The sequence below is a fragment of the Podarcis filfolensis genome (genome assembly GCF_964270895.1).
Source record: "Podarcis filfolensis genome assembly, chromosome: 1".
In the NCBI taxonomy this organism is placed as follows: domain Eukaryota; kingdom Metazoa; phylum Chordata; class Lepidosauria; order Squamata; family Lacertidae; genus Podarcis; species Podarcis filfolensis.
In genome coordinates this window covers 17,646,309-17,664,859 of record NC_139604.1, presented here as the reverse complement: position 1 = coordinate 17,664,859, position 18,551 = coordinate 17,646,309, and the positions used below count along the sequence as shown (strand labels likewise).

At 43.3% G+C, this 18,551-nt stretch overlaps 1 protein-coding gene across 1 annotated transcript in view; it reads right to left on the bottom strand.

The window, feature by feature from the left end:
• The window catches only part of COL5A2 (collagen type V alpha 2 chain), a 200,002-nt gene that overhangs the window by 88,390 nt on the left and 93,061 nt on the right, over positions 1 to 18,551 (bottom strand). Inside the window, exons 4-9 of the mRNA XM_083626217.1 lie at positions 16,228 to 16,241; positions 15,333 to 15,365; positions 14,197 to 14,229; positions 12,452 to 12,505; positions 5,780 to 5,887; positions 1,777 to 1,854 (exon numbers count right to left, since the gene is read on the bottom strand). Coding sequence (XP_083482343.1) covers positions 1,777 to 1,854; positions 5,780 to 5,887; positions 12,452 to 12,505; positions 14,197 to 14,229; positions 15,333 to 15,365; positions 16,228 to 16,241 — 320 coding nt within the window. The remainder of the gene's footprint in view (positions 1 to 1,776; positions 1,855 to 5,779; positions 5,888 to 12,451; positions 12,506 to 14,196; positions 14,230 to 15,332; positions 15,366 to 16,227; positions 16,242 to 18,551) is intronic.

Here is an 18,551-nt window from a genome sequence, read left to right as displayed (position 1 = left end):
AAATAAGCATGTAAAAGAGAAATATGCTAACATAGCTTTCTTTGTGGTATTCTAGTTTTCTTTTTTTATAATAATTTTTATTAATTTTTGAGTATATTAATTGTCATACATACCACAAAATTTCACATCTTATACAATCTTTTTGGATTTCCATCAGCACCTCTGATGATCCCCCATTTTTATCATTTCTTCTGCATTTCTTAAATTCATATTGCCTTTAATTATCTTCCTTTTTATCCAATTATGCAATAATTCAAATTATTCACCTCACAAAACTTCTTGCAAACCTACAAATGTAATCTGGTCATCACAATTTTTTTAAACTTTTATAATAGTCCGTAAATTTACACCAATCTTCTGTGAATTTGTGTTCTAGTTTTCTATGTGGATTGATTTTGAAAAATTATATATTTATTGGTATAGAGGAACACTGCTGTATGTCACAAGTTACCACCTCAGTAAAAATGGTCGGAAATGTTACCTGTAAGTAACATATTGACAAATGGCATTAAAGAAGAGGAAAAATAAGAGATTAGAGTATTCAACCTATTTTTGAAATTATTTATAACAGATGCGATATACAATGACAAAGATCTATCTATATAAAATACACACAGAAAAAATAGCACACTAATTAACAGGGTGATCCTATCCATGTCTACTTTACCTTTTACCTACTCACAAGAAAGCTCAATTTAGTTCAAGGGGGCTTATTCCCAGATAAGTAGGATTGCAAGCTTTTAGACCACTAACCACTAATAACTCCTAATTTGTCTCATAAAGGTCTTTAATTTGAAATACACTAAATGGAGGGAAAGAAAAAATATATAACTAAAGCTTGTTCATGAACATCTACATGAGGGAGTTTAGCTTTCTAGGACCTTATAAACAGCTCCTCCTGTTCAGGATCTGAAGAAACCACATTTTTTCTGATACCACTCCTCTGTAGACAGAGCTTTAGTTGTTTTCCAGTATTTAGGTCTTAGTAATTTAAGCAGATATTTAACATTTTCTTGTTTTACAAATGCTTGTACGTCATTCAGTGTAGCCATTCTGGGTGTCAAAACACACACACGTGCCCATAAAAACATCTCACACAGTACAAATTGGATCCCCTTTCAAAAGGGGATGCCATGCGCCTTGTGGAGCTGCTGTTCAAGAAGCGCCAGTCAAAAGCTTGGCTGGGGACACAGAGCTTTGAACTGCGACCCATAAATAACACATTTATTCTCGTAATTAAAAACGCAACAGAAGACTCGACAGCAACAAAAGCAGGCAGAGGTGTAAGACCCAGATGTATAATGAGTAGTAATAGCAAACCTCATCAAAATAAGAAAAGAGGGAATTCATTGATTTCAATGAGTATAATCTGAGTACAGTGGTACCTTGGTTCTCGAACGGCTTAGTTGTCGAACAAATCGGCTCCCAAACGCCACAAACCTGGAAGTAAGTGTTCCAGTTTGCAAACGTTTTTCGGAAGACGAACATCCGACGCCACTTCCACTTGAGTGCAGGAAACTCTTGCAGCCAATCAGAAGCCGCGCCTTGGTTTTCAAATGGTTTCAGGAGTCGAACGGACTCACAGAACAGATTTAGTTCAAGAACCAAGGTACCACTGTATAATTTAGTTGGATATCATCCTATGTTGTCTTGCTGGATGGCTGTTGTTTTAAAAATTCTTCTTGTTGGCTAGCTCAGCTGCTTCACTTTGAAAATGGAAAGGCGGAATAGAAATCCTGTAGCCAACAAATATACAGATAAATAAAATATTCTTACCACTGCTCCGGGCATGAACCCCATTTGGCCAGCAAGCCCAGACTTTTCATCCAGTCCTGCCATCTGAGATGTAAATGGCTGCAACCATAAGAAGGATAACCATTAACCTCAAGGTAAATCCAAAAAGATGTGAGTGGTGTGTTGTTGCTGTTTTGCAAGGTCAGGGGTATGTGTGCAGGTATGAATGATGATAATAAAAACAACCACAACAATTTATTTATAACCCACCCTTCACTCCGTGGTCGGTCACAACATTAAAAACAATTTAAAACAATTTGCAACCATAAAAGTAAAGCAAGGTACTCGGGAAACCCATCCCTGCACACTTACAAGGCTTTAAGTTCCATTTAACTCAGTAGGACTTATTTCTGATTAAGCATGTCTAGGATTTCACTGCAAATCTTACAGTCATTAGGAGTGAACCGTTTGCTAGGGGTTTTTTTGCCTCTGGTCTTTTCAAGCTGAGATTTGGACTGGGGCTTCTGCCCCCGCCCCCATCCTCACAACTGAATGTTGAACTCACCATACTGTGATTCCTGTATCATTTATCACCAGGCTTCCCCAACCAGGTGCTCCCCAGATGGTGTTAGATTCCAGCTCCCATCATCCCTGACCATCGGCCATGCTGGTTAGATCTGGAGTCTAACAACACCCAAAGAGCACAATGTTGGGGAAGGCTGCATTGCTTCAAATTGTACTGAAGTCTGGGTAGCTCAGTTGGTTAGAGCATGGTGCTGATAACACCAAGGTTACGGGTTCAATCCCTGTATTGGACAGCTGCAAATTCCTGCACCACAGGGGGTTGGACTAGATGACCCTACAACTCTACAGTTCTTTGATTCTATTATTCCTTGAGTCTTACAGACCTCTGGACAGCAGCCTCAGCTTTGTAAAGTTAAGGTTTTCCTTAAGCTCATCAATTCCAAAGTCCATTAATCATTTGCCTTCAAAATTCATTCTGCCGTCACCTGCATTTCATTTGTTTCCAAAGGTATGCCAGGTTTAATTAAAAGGAAAATGCCTTATCCTCACGTTGAGCTCTGGGAGTCAAGAGTTTGAAAAATGAGCATGAATTGAATTATCCCAGGCTCTGCTTATTTTTAAAAAACGTACCCTGTTATCTCCCAAGCCCATGAGAATGATAGCCCTGTTCCCTCTCAAGGATGTCACACACGCCATGATCAAGAATAATTTCAAACTTAATTAAAAAGGAATAATTTATAATTAAACCAGCACTGATTAAACTTTCTGCACGTCACCAGAGGCTGGGGTAAATATCAATGTATGTAAATATTTAAGGCTGCCATCCCGTACACACTTACCAGGGAGTAAGCCCTACTGAGCTCAGTGGGACTTACTTCTGAGTAGAAGTGTAAAGGATTGCGCTGTAAATCACTGTTTGTTACCCTCACACTCTGGCACTACAAAGCTGCTGTCAATCTGGATTTTCTGATTGACACCATGCTCACGAGGTTTCACCTATGAGCAAAACACATCACTCTTTTTAAGCAGAATAGATGGCATAATGGATGCCAGACCAAAAATAAATAAATCTCCAGACATATAAGGAAACTAGCATTTTTGTCTCAGAAATGGTAATTTTCTGAAGTACCGTATTTTTCTGTGTATAAGACTAGCTTTTTTGACCCAAAAATGAGGTTCAAAATTTAGGCTTGTCTTATACACGGGTAGTGCTAAGGGGGGACGCACGAATGGTTTTTTGGTGTGAGCCCAAGATTGTAAGCAGCGATTGGCTGCTTGCTTGTTGGGGGGAATGCCAAAAATCACTCACCCTCCAGAACGGAGCACACAACCGCTCGTGTCGCTTACAATTACCGCTTATAATCTCGGGCTCACACTTCATTCCAACGAGTGAGCGATTTTCGGCATCTCCCCGCCCCCCCCCAACAATCAAGCGGCCAATCGCTGCTTAAAAACTCGGGCTTGCGTCGCAGAAACCACCTATCAGCTCCCCAATCGCCAGCAGCAGCAACCAATCAATTGGCAGGTTTTGAATAAACACCCACAAATTTATATAACAGATAAGGTAATGATATGTACAACTTTTAATATGCAGAGAATGATATGCACAAACAAATCAGAGAGGGGAGCTGAGGGAAGTCTTTGGTGGGGGGGAGAGGGAGGGATGGGGGGAATAAAAATGGGTAAAAAGTGTAATTGGTTATTTTGATTGATAATTTGTTTTGTTGAAATTGTTTTTAAAAAAAAATTAAAGGAAAGTTCACCTAAGATAGCCCTGCGTTTCCACAGATCTCTGTATAGATTCTTGCCTCACGTATTGCCTCAGGCGTGTTTTCCTCAACCATCAAATCTGACAAGTTGCCTAGGATTTCGTTTGTTTTACCTCAGTCAGCTGACATTTACACAGAAATCTTGCCACAGGAATTGTAATTCTAAGGTACAACTAGAACTTACAAAAGAATTAAGCAGTGCCCACTGTCAAATCGCATATTATTTAGTTGACTGAGATAATTATGCAACATATAAAGTGTCTTTCTATAGGGTTGCCATATTTCAAAAAGGAAAAACCAAGATGCACCAAGAGCTGTTGAGCTTTCCTTAGACCAGGCATGTCCAAAGTCCGATTCGGGGGGGCCTAATCCGGCCTCCCGGTTGATTTAATCCGTCCCCTGTGGCAGTATATGTAACTTTGGGGTAAAATCATAAAAAAGCTCAACAACTTTAATCCTAAAAAAAGCTGAACAATTTCAATCCTAAAAAAGCCCAACTTTGGTCAGCCCTCACGCATGTTCAGTTCATCAAATCTGGCCCTCTTTGAAAAAAGTTTGGACACCCCTGTTTTAGACAATCCCCAGATTGGTTGAGATTGCCTAGAAAATGTGATTATTCAATTGACTTGCCTAAGATCCTGGACAAAGCGTCACATTTCTGAAATCTGCCCACCCCCCATCAATTCCGCCTTTGAAATCCTGGTAAAATCCAGACATATGGCAGCCCTACTTTATATGCAGAGATGTCACAAAGCATCCAGCACAAATATGTGTAGCCTGAGTCTTAGACTGCAAGTCACTTGGTTCAGGGCATATTGTTGGTCTCACTGTCGTAAGCCGCCTTGACCACAATTTTTTTGTTGAAAGGCGGCATGCAAACAAAATGATGATGACAACGACGATGCATACAAGTGTATAAAAATGTTTATGCATACTGTAGAATCATGATGCAGAAATATAGTAATGCTTTTATACATATTACACATAAAATATGCATATTTTGTGATAATTTTGCAGATAAAGTTAGTGAGTTGTTGTTTTTTAATGCACATAACTGGCCATTTGATGCAAGAGCCATCTGGTGCAAGCAAAGCTTGATCAAATTGGAAGCGCCAATTTAAAATGGATTCCTCTTCCACTCCTAGCTACCTTCACTTTGTGTGAGATTTGGCTGAGGCAGCTTCCCAGCAGACAAAACTGAACCTTCAACTATTCTCCCTCTTTCCCTTTAAATAGCACAGTCATTTATTTCAGTTAATAAAGCTGAAAAAAAATTATAAATGCATCAATATCCAAATAAATAAATTCCCTGATTTCCTATTTCAGTATTTTACCTTTTGATTCCAGATGATTAAAAAAAAAACCAGTCTTTGGCTGGAGAGCAAGTGGCATGAAAGATCGACACTATGGACTCAGCTACGTTAGTCAAAAAACAATGTTTCGAATTCGTTATGAATATGCAACACCAGATGGCGGCAGAGAGCAAAAAAAAAATCTATGCAGTTTTTACATAGCATTTTTTTCCTTTTGTCATAACAATTTAATTTCTCACTTATTTATAGCGTTTCCCCCCTGTGTGTGGATCCACCCTATGTCTCCATCCAAAGGCAAGATTAAACTGAAACCAACCGAAAATTCAAAATATTTCTACATTTATTGTGTCAGTTTGAAATCCTGAAGTTCAAACATCAGCCTGCACGCTGCTACCCTGAGTTTCTCTTCTTATAGTGCCAAAGACAAACGTCACTTACTCTGCCGACTCCATCTGGCCCTGTAGATGGTTGACCGGGAGGCCCAGGGTCGCCAGGTTGTCCAGGTATACCAGGTTCCCCATCTATTCCTGGAGGACCACGTGCACCCTAAAAAGAGGAATAGTAAAAATCAGTACAGGTATTTGCAGAACATAAACAGACCAACAAAGCGAACCGATTGTAAGCCAGTTCCAAATTAGACTCGGCACGCGCATGACGAATACAGAGAGCCCTTCTTGTTACTGAAGGTACCTAGGCAACGATAGTAGTATGGCCACAACTCCAGAAGTTTCAACCCTCACATGGTTGGAATATTCTAGAAGGCACTTGAAAATGGTCTTGAACAAGCTGCTAGGCAACAGAAAATTCCCCCAGCAACAGGTGCCTTTATTAGGTCATGTGATCAATTAAGGCTAGGTCAGTGTAAATGAGCATGTGAATAAGTCAGCATTAGGTCTCTGGCCGGATGGCTAAAAGAGGAAAAGCATTATGTTGCTTTATTTGTTTTTTAGCTATTTATTAATGACCAGTGTAAAGTTCTGCAAATAATAAAGACTCTAAGAAACAGAACCAAATGGTGTTTATTCCTACAGTGGGAATTTCACTAAAAGCTGCAATGCCGCTGCTGCTGTTGTAAAGAAGAAAAAGATGCAGAAAAGCTTTGCTATAAAAGGAACTCTGCTGCAGAAAGAAATGAAAACTCACGAATAGATGCTCACACACCAACAGAGTCAACATCACTGCACCACAGCTTTCCCACCAGCCTTAAGATGGGAGCTGTAACATTTGAAACGGCTCTTAAATTATTAGATAACTTCCATTCTCAGACAGATAACATTCATTCCAGCAGAACCTGGCAAAACAATCTACTTTTGGGCTGAACGTTTCCACCCATGGTTTCTTTTTAAAAGCCAGAAACATCAGACGGGTGATTATGACTTTGATACCATTTTCCCCCTTCTCCTAGAAGAATTCAGATCTAAGAACTAAGCGTGGCATCCAGTTCATTCTGTCTGCTGGTGGAAGGAATTTGTCAGTGGAAAGGAGGGTGGGAGACAATATTCACCAATTCCCACTCTTCTTTCCAGTCCTTTATAAAAGGTAAAGGTAAAGGGACCCCTGACCATTATAATAATAATAATAATAATAATAATAATATCTTTATTGTCATTGCCCCCTCTCAGGGACAACGAAATTACTTGACTGCTCCATAAAAACACTAATTAAAACAATACAGTATAGTACAGCAAGGAAGATTAGATGACTTTCAAAGTCCAGGCTTCCCATTCAGGGCCGAGATCGCTCTGGAGAAGAAGCTGTTCTTAAGACGGCTCGTTCTTGTCTTCATCGTCCTGTATCTCCGTCCCGACGGCAGGAGCTCGAAGAGACAGTGACCAGGATGCGATGGATCTTTTACTATATCCAGTGCCTTCCTATGGCACCTTGTGGCATAAATCTGCTCTAAGGTGGAGAGTGGGCAGCCAACAATGCTCTCTGCTGCCTTAACAACTCTGCACAACCCCATCCTGTCCTGGGTAGTACAGCTTCCGTACCACACACATAAGCCATAAGTGAGCACGCTCTCAATGGCACAGTGATAGAAGGCAAGCAGCAGTTTCTGCGGAAGATGGTTTTTCCTTAGAATTCTCAAAAAGTACAGTCTCTGCTGCGCCTTCTTCACAAGCCCCCTTGTGTTGACACTCCAGGACAGATCCTCTTGTAATTCAATCCCCAAAAATCTGAACGTTGTTACCCTCTCCACACAGACCCCATCAATCAAAAGTGGCTGGATATTGCTCTTCTGTCTCCTGAAGTCCACCACAAGCTCCTTTGTCTTCCTTGTATTTATGAGCAAGTTGTTAGCTCTGCACCACTCTGTCAGCCGCTCCACCTCATCTCTATAATCCGTTTCACCCTCCCTTTCAGGGATGAGCCCAATCACGGTTGTGTCATCTGCAAATTTGACAACCCTATTACTAGGGTGAGCAGCGACACAATCGTACAATTAGGTCCAGTCGTGGCCGACTCTGGGGTTGCAGCGCTCATCTCGCTTTATTGGCTGAGGGAGCTGGCGTACAGCTTCTGGGTCATGTGGCCAACATGACTAAGCCACTTCTGGTGAACCAGAGCAGTGCACGGAAACGCCGTTTACCTTCCTGCCGGAGTGGTACCTATTTATCTACTTGCACTTTGACGTGCTTTCGAACTGATAGGTTGGCAGGAGCAGGGACTGAGCAACGGGAGCTCACCCCATCGCAGGGATCTGAACCACTGACCTTCTGATCAGCAAGTCCTAGGCTCTGTGGTTTATCCCACAGCACCACCAGCCCTTTATACCTCCCTCTAAATCTGCTTCATAGGGTTAAGGCACCCTCCAAAACAGATTTAGGGAGCTCTTTAGGGCTCAGCCGGTGCAAACAGCAATTCAGGTTTTCCCCAGATTGTCATTTACTCCACTCTATCGTTTTTCACTCACACTGGTGCAAATTGAGAGGAACCTCTTGGGTTCCATGGCACATGGTCCAAGATTTATAGCAACATATTTCCACATGATAGCTCCTTTTTCAGCACAAGGCATATAGCCAAACAGGCTGTTTGGATGACAGTGAGGCAGGGGAGAAATGAGGAAAACAGAAAAAATGTTTCCTGGAGCTGTCTGGAATAAAATCTGTGGTGACTCATCTGATGTAAACTCATGCACTTCATAGCTTTGTTCATTTGTGACAGGGCTCTGCCATTTTGACTTTGAATGGATGAGTCACTTAGTAGTTGAGTATGAGAGTTCAGGAGGAGAATAGATAAGTGCTGCCCAGCAGTATCTTCAATAGGAAGGGATGGCCTTTTGATATGAACTACAAATGTTTTTCACCTCATCTTCCTCTCACCTGCAGAACAGGACCAAGTGTATTTTATGCTTGGGGGTTTTTTTAAATAAAAAAACTAGGAATATAGAAATATTGCTGACAGGTGAGAAATTCTAACTCAAGAAGAAGGTAGCCTCCCACAGATGAAATGAAATGTCAAATGGGGGCTTCTGAAGGTGCCAGTGTTCAGTGTTAAATATCGAGATTGAGAGGCCAGCCAAAATAACATCACCACAACAGAAATCTGAGGCATTCTGAAACTTGCAGTGGTCATACTGTGTACCATCTTTTGATTACAACAAAACAAAACAAAACTGAACATTGGTTTTCTAAATATTGTTATAGGTTGGGGGGGGGCTAAATCCTAAAAATTAATAAATGGCAGGATTTTGATTATTTGAAATGTGAAGGGAGAAATACCAGCTTCAGAGCTAGCCTAAGCAAAAATGACCCAGCCAAGCAAGGGCCGTTAAGAAAAAATACAGAACCACTGAGGGCTATTGGCAATGCAAGAGAACTGTCTTCCTCCCTTGTCCTGAGGTGTGAAGAGACACTGGGGATTTGGAAGGCTGCCAGGGTAACTGGGTATGGGGCAGGAAAAAAGAGCCTTTAGAGCAAGGTGTGGTGGGAAGAAGAAGGGGGAGAGAAAAGATTAGGATCCATGTTGGGTAGGCTGGATGAAGGCTGGCTGGGAGAGATGCCTTGGACTCCAGGGCTGCACTGCTGTGGGGGAACAAGCCCTTCTTGAAACAACCATGCTGTAAAATCTGGACTTCCTCCCTACAGACTGAAGGTGTAATTAGGTGAATAAACCATATTTCTTAAAGCTATGACAGTCTCCGCCGTGTCTCAATTCTCCAAAGGAACACAGACTCTGGGTGAGTGCCTGGAACCCCCTAGAATCTTGCTACTGCTCATCTGGTGTCTACCATCCTCCACTAGTGTCTACCGCCTCTAAGCATTCATTCAGAAAATCTGGAAAAAGCTTGCAGGTTCTCTGTGCAGAGTCTAGAACCCTGTGCAACCTATGATGCTACGACCCTCTGATGCTCCAATAAATGGAGGTTGGTTCTAATCCGCTTCCCCTCCCCTCCACATCTTCATCATATCCACAGTTATTGCTGTGTGAAGAGGGCTTAGGCGTTGCCTCGCTGGAGCCATCAAGTTTGGTGTTAGTATTCTCTGAGAAATGTCCCATCTCTAAAGTATTTTTCTAGTGCAGGTTATCTGAAGCATGGACTGCACTGTATTTCCTTATGACTACAGGGGTGTTCACACATTGCATTCAACGAGTGTACAGTTTGTCTACCTGTATGTACACAACAAATCAACAAGTGCACAGTCTTTCACACAAGTACTTGCACACGTGAAGAGACAACTTGTGCTTGCATTCAGTGGAAGGTGTGAACAAGCCTAAATTCCTTCTATTTCAGGACGATATCACGGGGTATAAAGCTGAGCACCATACTAAGGGGTTAAGACTGATATCTACTCTCACCCTTAAAAAGAAGAAGAAGTTTAAAATGAAGAATATTAGAATTCCACTGCACTGGTGGATCGCTGCCTCAAAACAAAAGATTAGAGTTTTTAAAAATAAGCATTAGCTAGAGGCTAACCCTGCAGCTTCTTATGTCAACTTGTCCCAAAATGCAGTGCATATTGCAATGGCGTAGTTGCCTAAGGAGAACCACGAGATGGCACCATAACACACTATTATTCTTGCATTGCTTCCTCATTAACTCAGTGCCTAAAATAGATTTGGGAAACATGACAACATAATGAAGTGCTTGCAGCCAAGGAACTGGATGGCTTGTTCAAATCAATATGTGAAATTCAACCCAGAGAGACTGAGACAGTCAGTAGAGTCTTTTGGCCCTCCTTGCTCCCTTAACATCGCCAGCACATAATGGTGCAACCCACAAGTGGCCAAAGGAATTCCCTTTCTCTGTAACTCTTAAAGGTACACTAGCCTTGCCAAGGTCTAGACTAGGACTGGGGAAACTTTGGTCCAGTACAGACCTTTCTGTATTGCAACCCCCATCATACCTGGCCATGTTTGCTTGGTCTGATGGAAGTTGGAGTTCAGCAGCATTTGGAGGGCCATAGGCTCCTCAACCCAGTCTAGACAGAAGGTTTTAGCAATCCTATATCCCCTTGTTTCCTGGCCCACAGTTACCAGTCTTCCAAGACATCATTGCCTGCTTCCTTCCAGCCCATACAACATGTTCCCTCCTGACCGTAGGTCCTATGTGCTTGTGCCTCCTTCTTGCATTTCTCCTTGGCTGTTATTTCATCTCCACATCTCTACCACCCATTGTTTTCTCAAGACTCATCTTTTCAGCCACTGTTTCTTTCCCCAGCTTTCTTTTTCAGTCATCCCGCCGATTAGTCATCTTCCTTAGCATTCCTGTCTCTCTACCCCACCACCACCACCACCACAGCACCATCATGACCTTAAAGCTCTGCAAGGTTTTTCCAGAGGCCTGTCTCTCATTAACTCTTTCCCTGTCTTCTCTGCTCTTTTCATCAAGCCTCCTCCTGCTCCTCTTTCCTTAGGCTCCTATACTCCCAGTTCATTGTTTATTCTGTAGCTCTCCTTCAGACAGCTTGCCTCCGAACTCAGTGCCCCTTATCTTTCCTATCCGCTGCGTCCTCATCCCAGCCCATCCCACAAAGCTGCCCCTGTCTGAAGCAGGAGTAGTCAATATTGGGCCCTGTTGTTGGACTACAACTCCCAACAGCCCAGCCAGCCATAGAATCCTCCCCACAGCTGTACCTTCTGGTTATCAGCCAGATGCACTGACCTATTCCGCCACTGGGATGTTGGGAACTTTAGTTCAACAACATCTAGAGAGCATCTCATTGGTTAGCACCCCCGATCTAAAGGATCTGTAAAGTAAAGGTAGAGGGACCCCAGACCATTAAGTCCAGTCATGACCGACTCTGGGGTTGCGGCACTCATCTCGCTTTATTGGCTGAGGGAGCTTCCGGGTCATGTGGCCAGCATGACTAAACCACTTCTGGCGAACCAAAACAGTGCACGGAAACACCGTTTACCTTCCCGCCGGAGCGGTACCTATTTATCTACTTGCACTTTGACGTGCTTTCGAACTGCTAGGTTGGCAGGAGCAGGGACCAAGCAACGGGAGCTCACCCTGTTGCGGGGATTCGAACCGCCAACCTTCTGATCGGCAAGTCCTAGGCTCTGTGGTTTAACCCACAGCGCCACCCGCGTCCCTACAAAGGATCTGAGACAGGTTTAAAACTCTAGCCAACTTCAGTTGTGACACAGCCGCGTTCCCCATCTCTTACAGAAGTTGGACTGCAAACATTCCATACCATCACTTTGCCAATTTGTGCCAGACCCTTGCTTGACGTGATCATGAAGCAATGCAGAAATACACATTTTCTACTTCAGAATGCAGCTCTGCAATGAAACAAGACACTAAAGGCATATTTGGCACCAAGTTGTAGAAGGCAGATTATTTGCTTTTCATCTAGCCTTTTGTTCAAGTTCCCTTGACACTTTACCAGTAACTGATTGATCAAATGATGGTTTCTTGACCATCACTGGGGATGTTGACTCATCCTTCTCTACTTGACTCACCCTTCTCTGTTTTGGTCTAGCTAGGCAATGCATTTATATTTGCAAATAAATTTGCAAACAAACCAAGCATTACAAGATACTGTATGTATCCAGTAATCTTTCCTTCCAACAGGAGGTCAATCTGGGGTACCATGCCCGCTGCAAGTGTGGAGAACATAACATATTAAATAAGGTTCTTGAAAGAATATGTTAACAACTTACAGGTCTTCCTTTTGGTCCTCTGTCTCCTCTTGGTCCTTGAGATCCTGGAGGCCCCTAGACCAACAATTAGAACTGTTAGGGACATCTGCATACATTTTGAAATAGCATAATGAGCACAGCACACTTTGGAAGTTAAATAATTATCTCTTTCATGAAACGTGGATTCATTGTCTTGTTAACATTGAAGCTGCTCTCGTTTGGCTCCATGCATCTGGGTCCTCTGTGACTGACTACACTGCCACAGTAGTTTTCAAACTGTGTTCCATGGAGCCTTGTAAGCTTCTCAGGAGTTGCTCAGTGAGAAGTTTGGTAATAGCAGGTAAGCTTTCCTGAACAGCAGCCCACCCGGCATTACTAATCTTCTGCAGCAATATGAAGACACAGAGGAATGTTGGGTGTGTTCTCCAGGTCTTGTTCTCAGTTCAGGCAGGACAGCAGTGAATCCCAACAAGGCTGATCGCATGAACTGATGGTGGGTCATAAATCTGCTCCAGAATCTTCAGGCTAGAGTTCTGTGGCAGATGCATAGCAGTTCCTCAGCAAAGGAGCCAACATGGAACGTTCTCTCTGAAGGCAGAGTGCTCGGAAGCCACTGCCATAAACTATGGCCCATAGTCCCCTTAAAAAGTTCACTATTGAGGGTTAAAGGAAAAACACATGAAGAATTGCCCAGAGAACACTGGTTAAACATCAGATGCATACTCTCCAACATCCCACAGAAGAAAATCAGGGCACGTGAGAAAATCACGAGACACAGGTGAGATCACGGCCCCCAAAAATGTGCGTCTTTCATGGCTGTGCTCTTGCGGGAGCCAGCTGATTCGCACAAGGGTACGGCCCACAAAAACAGGCATCTGTTGGGGCCACACTCTTGCGGGAGCCCAAATGAGACAACCCAAGATCCAACTGCTTCTGTAATTCTGGAATGTCCTGCTCACAGTGGGACAGCTGACAGGTATGCAGATGGGGACAAGAAGTCAGCAACCTAAAATGAACTTTACAACGTATGTATAAGAAGACCCCTGCTGGATCAGGCCAAGGGCCCATCTGTTCCAGCATTGTGTTCTCACAGTGGCAAACCAGATGGCTATGTGAAAACACAAGCAAGCCAACCATTCTGAGCTGCCTGGCAATGTTATTTTTGCCTGCCTACTGAAAGCTATTTTTCTCCTAACCCTGGATCTGAGATCTTTCACTTCCACTCAAGGTGAGACCAAATGTTACATTGCCAAAGAGTGCAATGAAACTCAGGTGGCAGCTGATGTTAGAGAAAGGCCACTTTGCAAGGGCAGAGTTGCAGGATTTGGAGCACAGATGCATCAGGCAAGGAGAGATGGCTTAACTCCCCCCGCATCCTGCAACCCTACTGCTGCAACTCCCTTGTCCCTACTCCATGTTTGCAAATGCAAACACTCACACACGTCACTTGGGACCATCTAAGTACAGGGAAGCATGGGGGGGGGACTTCCTTTCTTAAGTATTATATGTGAAGTCTAAAGTGCAGGAAGAGCAATAGGAAATGAAAACCGATTGGGAAATCTATATGAAAGACCTCATGCACAGCAACCACTAACCATCATATAAATAAGGACTATAGCATGGCTACTCAGCATGCCCTAGAAGGCAGATGCAATAACCAACTCTGAAAGGAAGCGATCAGAACAGCTGCCAAAGATAAGAAGAAACTGCACACTGGGAGAATATTCCACATTCTTTAAAGAATACTGGAGTTAATGATTACTTACAGCTGGTCCGGGCCGGCCTCGAATACCTGTAACCTAAAGACAGAGAACAAGTTTAATAACAGATCACAACTTAGTGAAGTGTAGCATGTATTTTGTGGTAATAATTTGCAGCATGATTCTCAGCAAGAATTCTCTCTCTTTGTCTGACAGACTCCATTAACATTTCCACAGATTTTCTGCAGAAGGAGCAAGAGCCAGAAATGAAAAACCAAACACTGTAAGTACGTTAAAAGGCTATCTGGTGGCTATGTATTTTCACTTCCCACACAGATACACATCTCTCAGTGCTTGGCCTGGTTAGGGACATTGCTGGCCATTGGGGCTAGGCAGGAATTTTTCCGCTTGGCATATTGGCTCTGGCCCTGTGGTTTTTGCCTTCCTCATAGCAATCATCACAACTTTGTGTGGCTTCGTCTTGGATGGAAGAGAGGTTGTAGAACTCCTCAAACGGGGACCCCAGTGGGGGGACCCCATTTGATGTAGGTCATAGCCCCTGCCCCCCAAGGTTGGGTTAACCCTAGAATACACTCCCATCAGATGGGCTGGATTTAAAATGCCTAAGCCCAAACCTTCACATCTGCAATAAATAAAGTTGTGGTCTATTTGACCCATTCTTCACTTATATACATTGTCCTGTCTGGTTATTTTACAGTCATACCTCATGTTATGTTTGCTTCATGTTACGTTTTTTCAGGTTGTGTCCCACGGCATCCCAGAAGTACCAGAAAGGGTTACTTCCGGGTTTCGCCGTATGCGCACAAGCGCCAAATCGCACTGCACACCTGCGCAGATATGGCACTTCAGGTTGCGGGCTTTTCATGTTGTGAACGGGCCTCCAGAACGGATCCCGTTCGCAACCAGAGGTACCACTGTACTATATTTTACTATATCAGAGGCAAAGGGGTCACGAGGCCTTGACACACAAGTTACTGATTACTGTATACCATTATTTGACAACTGTTATTGTTTTATTGCAACCTATCTTTGGGCAGGGGGCGGGGGGAATCTAAGGACCAAAAGATGGAACATAAATGCCTCTGATAAATAAGTTGTTTTACATACTATGCCCCGTAAAGAGTCAAGTCAGTGAAAATTAAAATGGAAACCATAAACAAAGGAACCCAGCAACAACTTACCACTGGCACAATTCCAGGTTCTCCTTTTTGACCCTGCAGGGTTGGAAATAAACGTTATTTCTGACAGCACAATAATAAGGAAGATTGTGCAGAGAAAAGGCCTTTCAACATTCCACATAAAACACATGATGACATTATGCAAGAGGAGGGGGGGCCCAAATTATTAGAAAACCTGAAAATCTCTTTTAGCATTAAATGCTAAATCAGTGCAGTTACCTAAAGCCTGGTCATGGATATGGGTGAAAGAAGCTTTGCGCTCTCTCTCTCTCTCTCGCTCTCTCTCTCTCTCGGGGTGTGTGTGTGTGTGTGTGTGTGTGTGTGTATGTATGTGTGTTTGTGTGTGTGTGTGCATTCTGGTTCTTGTATTTTCTCCCCTTCAAAATGTATCTATCTGTGCTCCACAAAGAGTACACAGTCTGGGGGCTATTTAAAGTTCCTTGAAGTTTTTTCAAATTACCATCAAAGAGCTTAGGGTGGCATTTTATGTAATGGGTTAGTAAAGGTAAAGGGACCTCTGACCATTAGGTCCAGTCGTGGCCGACTCTGGGGTTGCGGCGCTCATCTCGCTTTACTGGCCGAGGGAGCTGGCGTACAGCTTCCGGGTCATGTGGCCAGCATGACTAAGCCACTTCTGGCGAACCAGAGCAGCGCACGGAAACGCTGTTTACCTTCCCGCCGGAGCGGTACCTATTTATCTACTTGCCCTTTGACGTGCTTTCGAACTGCTAGGTGGGCAGGAGCAGGGATGGAGCAACGGGAGCTCACCCTGTCGCAGAGATTCGAACCGCCGACCTTCTGATCGGCAAGTCCTAGGCTCTGTGGTTTAACCCACAGCACCACCTGTGTCCCTTTAATGGGTTAGTAGAGGGAGATAAATAAAAGTGAGAATGCTTACCTTCCGTCCTCTACCTGGAAGAAAAGGAAAAAAAGAGAAGAGAAATTAGCTCAGGTGGGTTCCCAGCACGTGTACGGATAATGATTTCCATGCCTGAAGTTATGAGCTATTTTCAGGCATTCAGAATGTGACTTTACTAAACATGCATGGAGCGGCAAATATACTGGTACGCTTTAACACAACTTCTCATCCATTTCTCTCTTCTGTGTAGTCATAGAGGCTTTTGCACAATTCAGAACCCTAGAAAAATCAGAATTCCAACATGCGCAGGGCAGCTTCCTCCATACTGCTAACAGTGTTGGGAGTTGCCAGCACGTTCATGGGTTAAAAGATCGGTTGGCTGAATCAAACAGGAGACAAAAAGGCAAGCGTCTTAAGAAGTAGAGGCCTGAGGGGAGAAAGTTGGGAAGAAACACAGGCCTGAGGGGGAAACGCATGAATTTCGTTACATGGATTACGGAATAGGAGCAGCCATGGAGAAAGAAGGAAAGCCTCAGACAAGGGCCTGAGAAAGGTCTGTGTTGTTACCAAGAAAGGAGAGAACAAGGGAGCCAAGATGCAAGGAGGAAAAGCGGAAACACAGGAGAGGAGGAATGTCACATGCAGAACTCCCCAGTCATTCTTTGGTGCACAGGTTGCTAATTTTGACAGTTGCATAAATGTGTGATTTATTGAGTGAAGCTGGAAAATTGCTTAAGCCATCCTGCGGGAAGATACTTCCTATTTCAGGAATGCAGAATTTTATTTTGCTTATATCACAGATGAAGCAATTTTGCATTTCCAGTAAATAAAACTCTTCTCTGCAAACCTTCCCTCAGACCACAATCCTTTGTATGTTTAATCAATAGCCCCATTGTGCTCAAAGATACTTACTTCCAAGTGTTTATAGGATTACAGACTGAATCTGCTATGTGCTGATCTTCGGCAGCTTCCTTTAACGTTCATATTTTGTCTTTAAACCTAGCTGGTTGTTACATGCAATCAAAAGTTGGCCAGCAAGCACAAATAATCCAATAAATGTTTTCTAAATACTGCCTCCCCTCATCATTTTTATCAAATTTTGCAAGAGCTACAGCTGGCTGGAAACCTATTTAGCACCAGCCACTTCTAACACGCATACTAATTATAAGCAAATGCCCAGATGTGAAGTCAAGCCATAATATAATTCTTAGGCAGGTGTTGACAAATGTATTTAAAAGCATTCAGGCAGTCTACAGCTTTGGCACCGTCTTCTTTCCGCTTGTGTGGGTGAAATTTGCAGCCTTTGGCCTGAAACCTGCGAAATGCACCCATCTGCTTATTAAAGCATGCCATATCTTGTCTTGTTGCTTCATCATCTAACAACCAGATGTACAGCTCTTGTTCATACTCCAAGTCATCAAAAGTAATCCAAATGGCAAATAGGTAAAGGTAAAGGGACCCCTGACCATTAGGTCCAGTCGTGACCGACTCTGGGGTTGCGGCACTCATCTCGCTTTATTGGCTGAGGGAGCCAGCGTACAGCTTACGGGTCATGTGGCCAGCATGACTAAGCTGCTTCTGGTGAACCAGGGTAGTGCACGGAAACGCTGTTTACCTTCCTGCCGGAGCAGTACCTATTTATCTACTTGCACTTTGACGTGCTTTCGAACTGCTAGGTTGGCAGGAGCAGGGACCGAACAACGGGAGCTCACCCCATCATGGGGATTCGAACCGCCGACCTTCTGATCGGCAAGTCCTAGGCTCTGTGGTTTAACCCACAGGGCCACCCACACATTTTGGAAGTCGCCATACTCCGCAGTAGAATTACCGTATTTTTTCGTAGACAAGACTAGGGTTTTTTTACCAAAAAAAATAGGTTTAAAATCGGGGCTCGTCTTATACACAGGTAGTGCTGAGGGGTGTTTTCTTAATTTGGAGTCCCCCAACATAGGGCGCCTCTTATACATGGGGGCGTCTTATACACAGAAAAATACGGTACTCAGCACACATGCCAGGCATGCTTAAGCACAATCTGGTTTGCTTCCAGTATAAAGGAAGGTCAGAAATTCAAAGATTTCCTTCTGCTGCAGGTCCTTCCCTTAACAATTAGTGAAATATCCAGTTTATGTTCCTCGGGGCATACAAAGGAAATGAACTATAACACCAAGACAGCAGTTCAACAAACCTTTCCTGTTTAAAAAAAACCCCACAAATTGTATGGTTTAAATTTTGTAAGAAAGTGCTGTATTTGCGTGAATCTAATGTGACGTTGAATCTAATGCGCACCTCAATTTTCAAAACCTTGAAACCGAAATTTGCTGGCACCATAAAATCGAATGTGCACCCTAATTTCCGCAAAGCAA